Source organism: Lipotes vexillifer, unplaced genomic scaffold, assembly GCF_000442215.2.
Source record: "Lipotes vexillifer unplaced genomic scaffold, Lipotes_vexillifer_v1.1 scaffold240, whole genome shotgun sequence".
Lineage (NCBI taxonomy): Eukaryota > Metazoa > Chordata > Mammalia > Artiodactyla > Lipotidae > Lipotes > Lipotes vexillifer.
The window spans coordinates 2,379,900-2,389,534 of NW_006797481.1; the positions used below are offsets into that span (position 1 = coordinate 2,379,900).

A 9,635-nucleotide genomic window follows, 5' to 3' on the forward strand; every position below is an offset into this window, starting at 1 on the left:
GGAATGCCCAGCCCACGACAGAGCTCCGTGCTGCATGGCTGGAGAAAAAGGAAGCACAGAGACCACAACAGGAAGAAGTGCCAACTTGCTGGAATCATCCAGACCACCAACCAGGGCCTGGGTCAACGCCTACCTTTCATAGATGGGGAGAAAAAGGCCCAGAGCGGGAATCAATGTGCCTAAACTTACATTCTGGGGATTACAAGGGAAAGCTGGTGGGAGAGCTGGCTCTAAACTCTCGTCAACTAATATTGATGTTTATTTCTGAGTAAACGTCAATTTAGCCTTGGAATCCTAAGACCTTACGTCAAAGGAACTTTAAGGGACCTTGGCCGTCCAGGGTGCCCATGTGCCAGGTCTGGACAACAATGTGGGAATAAGGTGTCAGAATGGACCTGCCCTAGGGGGACTCACAGTCTTGCTTAGGAAGTGACTAAAGACATTAAAACAGCTGGAAGACAGCTGTCCCCTGGCAAACAGACTGAAGGCTGTTAGGATTCTCGGGAAATGGAAGTTTGAGAAGGGTACTGTCTGAGCCAGGAAGGTCTCACAGACAGGTAGGCCTCAAGGGTGGGCGCAGACTCAGGTGGGAATGGCTGGAGGGGAGCAAAGGCAAGGTGAGAGGGGGAGGGGAGCTCCAGGAACCTCTGGAAACCAAACCCAGGGGTCTGGGCGCCCAGCGTTGAGTCTGCTGGTGACTCTAGTATAGACGCCATTACTTAGTAGTTCCAAGTTGGGAATTCCCTCGCAGTCTCACTGCCGAGGGGGAACTAAGATTTTGTGAGATGCGTGGCGCAGCCGAAAAAAAAATAGTTCTAAGTCACTTGTTTTGTCTGAGAGACGGGAATAATCTCATAGGATTTGGACGCAATATATTAAAAAAAAAAGAACCGACGTTCTGACCAAGGAAGAGGTGAGAGGTTATTCTCAAATTTCTGTGGTACCTCACGCGGAGTCCTTTTCTTCTCCGTGCTAAAGAAGATGGTGAGACCAGCACGCACTTCAGTCTCCTGGGCCTGGATTCAATCCTGCCCCTGCTCCTGGCTCGGCCAGCGCAAGTCACTTCCTTCGCCCATTACACCAGGACGTTAATTACAGCTAATGTGCCAGCAGGCACTCCTTTCACTGCTTCCCATGTCTGATTTCATTTAATCATTACCGCTCCCCCGGCCCCATTTTACAACCAAGGAAACCAGGAAAGAAAAGGCTATGTAACTTGCCCACCGTCCCAGAGCTTTTCCGTGAAGCTCTGATTTGAACCCAGGAGTTCTGAATCAAGCCTGTGTTCTAAAGAATAATGTTCTTTTTTTTAATGTTCTCTTAAAGAGCACTGGGATGATTAAATAAGCCGAACTCCCCTGACACTAGGAGACGCTCAGTGGATATACGTCCCCTGATTCCTACAGGGGCAGACAGGCACGTTAACAAGAGCCTTGCTGCCAGCCCTATGCCCAGCCGGTTGCCGCCATGCAAGGCCCAGGAACCACCAACACAGGTCGGGTAACTCCTGCCTGATATCCACGTACCATCTAATTTGGATGATTGAAAACATTCTAACTATGTTAAAGGGCTACCTGCTGATGATCTTCAGTGATAAAACATCAACCTAATTCAGTAACCACTTAAGAAGCCTTAACGTTGAGATCCATTGAGAGTAGATGCCCAAGTCACCAAAAAGACGGTCACGTTCTTTATCTGTGATTCATCTAAAAAATAGTCCAGTAAGCTTTTTTCCTATTTATAAATTTGCATTTCTAGAATCGGTGGTGGTGTTAGCAGTCAGCTTTTACTCCTCAAATGAGTTCACCCTGTAAAGATGTTGGCGATTCACATCAGAATGACTTCAACCTTTCTCATGAAGCTGAGAGTGGCAAGCACACCGGCGTGTATTTTTGTGCAGCATCGTCAGGCACCAATATTAAACTCAATACAGTCATGAGGAATTCAGCTCAGGGGCTCTTAAGCCAGAGGGCTCCCTTGGAGGTCCAAGATCTCAGACCCATCTTTCTCTTCCTTCTCAATTTCAGGTTTATTTGGCAAAGGACTTAAGAAAACAAAATCTTGCACGTCTCCACATTCTGGGCGGTGGTCCTTCCAAGCCCTGAAAAAACCTTTAGCCCAGAACAAGCTTCTTCCCCCCAGTGGCTTCGCAGTGCATCTGATCCCTAACCCCAGTGACTTTGAGGAACCCAATGTGGGAAGATAAACCTGGTCTCGGACTGGCTTGGTGACTCAGAGGACTGTCAGATAAAGATGACCCCAAGACTCCCATAGAACATGTGCCCAACCCCCAGTGAGCTGGACTCCAGGGAACGCTTGGGCCAGCCTCAGACAATACTGGGAACTGTGCACTTTTGAACCCACTCAGCCCTTTAGTGAGGCCTGCGGATGGCCTGGGGCCAGGTGGGCAGAGATGCACCTCTGCTGGAGCAATGTGAAGAGGTGTGATGGGCACGTTCCCATTACCTGGGTTCACAGCTCTGAGTCTTCCCAGGTTGCAGCTGCAACCTGAGAATGAAAAATGACCAAGACTCATCTTCTCATGGGTCGGGCCAGTAGAGATGTTACAAATCCCAGAGCGGGCCTGTAAATGTGTCTGTTTATTCTTCCTGAAACCAGTGAAAGAACATCTTGATGCCGCCACTCTTCAAAACTTAGATACCACAGAAGACATTTTGAGTTACATTATTACTTTATTTTCCTTTTTTTAAATGTAGTGTTAAAGTCATCCAACATACAGATATTCCTACGGCTCCTTACACATTTTATTCTATCTAAAGTTAAGTATTTTAGCTATGAGATGACAAAAATCATCCCATTAAAATGGCAACACTTCTGAAAAATGGGTTTCATATTTACTGATGAGAAATTGACTCCCCATCTACCCCCGCAAAAACTCCTTCAGTCCAGAGCTGTAGAAAGACAGTTCACGTCCATGACTAACATGTGGGACCCATACAGAGAGGGCTCCAAAACAGCAAGCTATGGGATTAAACTTCTGTAACAAGCAACTTCTTTATTTGTACAGAATACAAATACAGAAGAAAAGCATCATTCTCCTTTTAGGCCTTTTATTAGTGTGTTTTGCCTCCACCCAAGTTACTGCCTACCAAGCAGCTACGAATAGTACAAACCAACTGATTTTAAGTCCCTGAAATGCATGCAACTTAAAATTCTCTAAAGCACACAATCAGTTCCCAGTCTCCGGGGCTGATTTTTTATTTAGTGGAGACTATGGTGCTGCTGGGTTTGCAGCTGTGTCTGTCGTGCTGCTGGGGTTTGGAGCTGCTGCTTCTTTGGCTTCTGGCTGCGGGGTTTCAGTATTGGGATCTTCTCCATTTCCAGCACTTTTCTTGCTCTCGTCTGCTGTCACGGCACCCATCTCCATGATTTCCTGAAGTGGCTGATCGGTTTCAAGGGAGCTGGGCTGGAGTTCATAAACCTGGACTTGACCTGGGACATCTATTGCTTTCTGTTCAAGTTTTTCTAGGATGGTCTGAACCTTCCTGACGCCATCTCTCCTGGCCTGGCGGACATCAGCACGTCCTTCTGGGTCTACTGAATCCAGGGCCAGTAGCTCTTTGGTCAAATACTCTTCTATCATCAGGTATTTTTTGTCCGTCTTCTTGCCTTCAAAGTTGTCCACAGCCTGCTCCAGCCCTTGCACCTTCTCCAAGATGGCTTCTACTTTCAGCACACCTGGATGTTTTGGGGGTACCTCAGCTTCTCCTGGTTTTGGGGGTGTGGCTTCCGCAGGGGCAGGGCTGGGGGCTGCTCTCTCTTCTGCAGCTACGTTCTTGGGGGTAGAGGGGACGGCAGAAGGGGCCGGGCTGGGAGGACAAGGCACCGGAGCAGAGGGAACCTTTACTTCCACTTTCTCAGAGGGAGGCAGGGGCTTCTGTGAAACAGGTTGAGAATCCACCTCTTTGCGGATCACTTGAATCGGGATGTGTCCAGGAGGGAGATCTGGTCCAGCTGGGCCTGGCTTGCTTCCTGGTTTGTTTTCAGGTTGGGGAATAGGTGAAGGTTCTCGATGGGTCATGGGTTGCTGAGAAGAGGCAAGGACACAGAGATAGTTTTAATAACTGGCTGAGAGTCACAGGCAGTCGTTTGGAGCTAGTACTGACTAGAAGAAAACAGAAATGACTTTTTTAAAGTTTAATAGTGTAAGAGAGATTTTCAAAGTCAGCCAAACCTGTTACAAAATTAAAATATGATATTTATCATGTATGTTAACCTTGGTCTCTTGGTCTGTCATCTCTCACTGAATTTTCCTGGAGATGGCATTCTTATGGCAATGAAAAGAAAACCAACATAATTTTCAAAAATGAAAATACCAAAAACTCATGCTGACAGCTGAGTTACTTTACCTCAAAGCAAAGTCCTGGGTGACTCAGACTTTCAGGTGATGGAGCCATGCAGTAATAATGGCCACTTGCCCCCCTTCATCACCCTGTGTGACAGTCTCCGCTCAGGGTGTGGCCTTCCCATCTCCTGTTTCAGAAAAGTTATAATCGTCTTTTTTTTTTTTTTTTTTTTTCAACCACTGCGCCACCAGGAAAGCCCTCTTTTTTTTAAAAAAAACAAAAAAACAAAAAACCTATGACAGCCTTGTGGTTTCTGCCCAGACTGATGTATTTTTTGAGAATAAGCTAGATGCTGAAAATGGGTAATGCAGTAAGAATTCTGCCTGGACACATCTGTGCCAGAGCTAACATTCAGCCATGCAGAATCTCTGCACTGACTACATTGGCTACAGAGGCTGAGATACTCTTTAATATGACTATAAGCTATAGCGATATTTAAAAAAATTAACTATGCTTGAAACAGAAACATCTTGGTTCACCTAGCATTTAAGTGAACGTCTAAAACCCCCTTAAAAATCTCACACACTGATTTTATCAACTGGGAAATAGGAGTTGGACTATATTATTTCTAAAGTAATCCATATTAAAAACACTAAATCCCACTACAATGTTCAGTTAGGTCAAATCTCTGCAAGCCTCTAAAAAGGGATTTCTAAACAAGCTATAAAAGGGAGGCCACTACAAACAAATAAGATTAAGTGGAAATAGGATTAAATACTGTTTCACCAATTATAGAAAATATTGATAATATGGGAAAGATATGAGAGGAAACATCTCCAGCTTTGCAAATGGGCACTCCTTTCCCATTTGAAAGGATTATTGAGCCTGAGTAAGGATCTGATGGACGCTTGGCTGTTTTGTTTGAACACCAGTAGCCTCCTTTTCCATCAAATCTCTTCTGCCAACCAGAAATGCTTAACTTTGGCCCTTAGCACTCATGAACCAGCCACACGCCTCTTCTTGGGTTTTAAAACAATGGCTGAGTAAGTGACTTTGGAAACACTTAAGAGGGGGTGCCCTATGGCTTGTACTCTTCAAAAATGTTAAGGTCATGAAAGCAGAGAAAGACTGAGAACCTGTTTTCCAGATTAAAGGAGACTAAAGGAAAACGACATCTGCGTGCAGCGCTCATGATCCTACATTAGATCCTGGAACAGGAGGAAATTGCTATAAAGGAGATCTGAGAAGGGACTGCGTATGAGACAACAATGTTTTAAGGACGTTAAACTTCCTGCAGCTGATAATTCTACTGTGGGTATGAATGAGAAGGTCGCTCTCTTAGGAAAATATCTGCTGACATATTTAGGGTTACTGGGCGTGATATTTACAATTAAACCTCAAACAAAAAATATAGATAATACAGGGAGAGAGGAAAAGATGACAAAGCAAATGTAGCAAAATGTTAACAGTGAATATGGGTGAATCTTTGCTTTCATGACCTTCATATATACTGGACTTCTCTTCTGTAAGGTTGAAATCATTTCCAAATAAAAAAGCAAAACAACAAACAAAAAAAAACAATAAAAGGAGGTTTTCTGTTTGAGGGCCCTGAACAGTGTCACCATCTGTAGTAAGAAGATGCCCTGCATTTGTTTACAGGGCACTTTCCTTTTAAAAACTGTGACCAAGGGACTTCCCTGGTGGCGTAGTGGTTAAGAATCCGCCTGCCAATGCACAGGACGTGGGTTCAAGCCCTGGTCCGGGAAGATCCCACATGCCACGGAACAACGAAGGCAGTGCGCCACAACTACTGAGCCTGCGATCTAGAGCCTGCGAGCCACAACTACTGAGCCCACGCACCACAGCTACTGAAGCCCATGCGCCTAGAGCCTGTGCTCCGCAACAAGAGAAGACACCGCAGTGAGAAGCCGGCGCACCGCAAGGAAGAGTAGCTCCCGCTCGCCGCAACTGAAGAAAGCCCGCACGCAGCAAGGAAGACCCATCGTAGCCAAAAATAAATAAATAAATGTAAAGGCACTTCCACAATGTTGAATAAATAAATAAATATTTAAAAAACAATAAAAAATAAAAACCGTGGCCGAGAATTCACCCAGCAGCTGAGCGGCCCCGGCTGCCGAGTGTTCTTCGGCTAAAACTAGAAGACTTCCTCCCCCAGGAACCAGTGCCTGCACGTCTCTACTCAAGGATAAGCGGGCCTTCCCTGTAACTTTCACCAGGCAGGAAGGAAGGCTTCCCATCCGCCCAGCCAGCTGGGCATCGGCCAGGGGACGTGGTCCTCTATAGCAAAGGGGGAGAAAGGAGTAAGACATGCTCCCTGTGGCCAAGGTCAGAGCAGAGCTGAAGAGAGCGGATGGATGAACACTTTTGAAATAAATGCACAGAATAATCAGATGCTGAACTGTAAGGGACTCATACTAGGCACCGTGGGAAAGATGAGGAGGCTTCGTGGAAGCGGCAAGACTGACTTGTCCCTTGGAGGATGGGGACAGCTTGGACTGTGAAGGCGTGTCAGGAAGCGGGTCCAGCACAAGCAAAGGCACAAAAGAGGAGACAACAGAGTGAAGGGCCTGCAGAGTGCAGGAAGGGGTGTGAGTGAGGCAGGAGACAAGGCTGAGGGTGGGGTGTGGAGGGGCTGCAGGGCACTGCAATGTTATGGTGGGCACTGAGACACCTGGGCCCCCCCAACAGGTGTGTGACGCTGTGTTCTGCCCGCCGTTGCCCACGGTGGTAGCTGGAGCTCTGCCCCTGAGGCAGCTGCAGCAAAAAATGAGCAACAGCTGTAGAAAGCACTGGAGGTTCACAGCCCTTGCCTGCTTTCTGCTGATGACCAGCCGTTTTCAGGATCTCGCTCTCCCCCAGTTATGTGCGTAAACCAGGAGGGGCTGGTGGGGTGGGGCGGGGGGGGGGCGCCCAGGGCACCTGCACAGAGCTCCTCAGGCCCTGGAGAGATGCTGCCCCAGCTAGTCTGCCGACACAGACTCCCATACCTGAGGCCTATCGACCACGGTTTGCACGCGGACGGACGGCGGGGAGTGCACCGGCGTGCTGCTTCTGGCTGGAGAGCCCTCCCGGCTGGACGCACCCCGGACAGGTGACCGGAACGGGGATGCTGCCCACACGGTCCGGGGCTCCCAGTCATCTCCCTGGATCTTGTGGTACACAGGCTGGTGGGTCTGGTATTCACCCTGCTGAGCTGGGTAGTGGGTCTTCTGGGCTTGGTGGAAGGAGGGCTGGGCTGCCGGCCGGGTGACATTCTGCTCATGTATCACAGGGATGGAGATGTAGCCCCGGGGGAGCTGGTGACTGCCCAGGCTGCTCCTGCCAGAGGAGGAGGGCAGGCTGGCCGAGGAGGACGAGGATGAGCAGTCTGAGGCAGCCGGAGACTGGGATCGCTGCAAGACGCAAAGGGTGGATACACAGCCCCGTGACCACCACTGTCTGGCCCTCCCACTCTGTCCCCGTCATGCACCTGCTCTGGGCAGCAGGTTTAATATGACCTCCCGTCTGTAAGCCTTTCCATTTTCAAAATGTAGTGTTAAGACTGGGAGCTCAGGAGTCAAGAGGCCTGGGCTCAAATTCTTAACAGCTCAATAGCTTTAGGAGCCGCGTTTAACCCCCAGCCCAGCCACTGGGCTTACCTGACAATTCGGTAAGATAATCTGTGCGTGTGTCCCAGCCCCAGTGCCACACACAGGAAGCACTCGCTACGTTTTATTTATTGTTGTCACTGCACTTCCTCTTTCCGTAACTCTTTTCCTGCTTATCCAGAGAACTCAGCTGGGCACTGGGACCTGTGTCCCGGGTGTGGACCGAGGCAGGCCAGGCCGCTTTCCCTTCCCGGCCACCTACTTTCTGTTCTAGAAAATCAGAAAGGTGTTTCCCCAGCTGGCTTCTAAGGGCCCTGCTAGCTTAAATTTGTTCAGGTTTCTCTGACTGATGTGTCACTTTTGATTTTTACAACAAAAACATTACAAATTCAGGTACCGCTTCTCCTAGGAAGGGAAAAGAGCCTCCTGGCGTCCCACGTTAACTATGATTTTTCACCCCCGGAGCAAAAAGCATTTGTGCTCAAGAGCAGTGCAGGAGACACGATGGGATGCTGTGCAGACTGCAAAACCGAGAGGGCTTACGGCTCAGGATTCCTACTGGGGTCCACTGGCCTTCAAATCTCAGCTAAGAACTGGATTAAGAACTATTCTTTAGACATTAGTGCGAGAAGTGTCGGCTTCAGGCTTAAAACCTGAAAAGCAGCTGTCTTCCTGACTCCTGATTTTACATTTCCTTTTAAACTGTGGACACTGTAAGGGCAGGTATGCGGTCTCATTTTCACGTCAGTACAGCTCCAAGCAGTTAATACTTACCTGTGAACACTGAGCCGAATGAAATAACACAGAGTATCTCTGTATTTCTGATACAGAAAGCTCGGTGGGTGTACGGGGCATCGCGTGAGGAGCCAGAAGGCCAGGCTTCCAGTCCCAGAGACGCCACTTCCAACTTTATAATTGTGGACCAAGCTGTTTACCATTCTGAGCCCCAATTCCTTAACCACCAAAATAAACCATGATCCCCGCCCACCTGAAAAACCAACCTGTGAAACGCTGGGGGGACGCAGGGCTGTCTTGCAAGCGATCTTTGCTGGGTGACCTCTGACGCTGCAGGCCAGGCCCAGATGCCCCGCATCTCACCAGGCGTTGCCCTGGGCACAGCATCAGGGTCTGGGGCAGCCTAGGAAGCACAAAACCCGGCACCCCCGGGTCGCACCCCAAGGCCCGCAAGCCAAGCCTCTCCTTACCTCAGGTCCATGGGAGGCTGGGGGCTGGGCTGCAGCGGCCGCTACCGCCTGTCCACACTGTTTATCTGGCTGGGTGGCTTCCACCACTCCCCGCAGAGGTGACTGGGGCCTCTGCGGGGCCGCCGGGGCTACCTCGGTTTGGAAGCGCTGCGTCCCAGGCTGGGGGTAGGCGAAGACAGGATGTGGCTGCCGGCTCTGGGCACCTTCGTGGAGGACGGGGATGGGAATGTAGCCTGGCCGGAGTCGGGGGTACACGGCGTGGCCTTCCCTCGTGGGCAGCGGCCTGGAGCCCTCCCTCGAAGGCCCGTTTGCAGAGGATGCGGTTTCCTAAAATAAAGAGAAACACAGACCTGTTAGAAACTGGGAAGGAGACAGCCCTGAAGAGGAGCAAGCATGTCGCCGAGCACTCCGACCTTCCAGAGTGACCCTGGGTCCCACAGTGCCAGCCAGGGCAGCTGAGCACAGAAAGTGTGTGTGCCTCCCCTGACCCCCCACTTCTTCCAGATGCCCCCCCC

The 9,635-nt window shown here is 49.4% G+C and overlaps 1 protein-coding gene across 1 annotated transcript in view; it reads right to left on the reverse strand.

Annotated features, from left to right (window-relative positions):
* Window positions 1-2,673: 2,673 nt before the first annotated feature.
* BAG3 (BAG cochaperone 3) overlaps window positions 2,674-9,635 on the reverse strand; it is a 22,483-nt gene continuing 15,521 nt past the window's right edge. The window contains exons 2-4 of the mRNA XM_007469572.1: window positions 9,121-9,447; window positions 7,316-7,720; window positions 2,674-4,048 (exon numbers count right to left, since the gene is read on the reverse strand). Coding sequence (XP_007469634.1) covers window positions 3,233-4,048; window positions 7,316-7,720; window positions 9,121-9,447 — 1,548 coding nt within the window. The 3' untranslated portion in view covers window positions 2,674-3,232. The remainder of the gene's footprint in view (window positions 4,049-7,315; window positions 7,721-9,120; window positions 9,448-9,635) is intronic.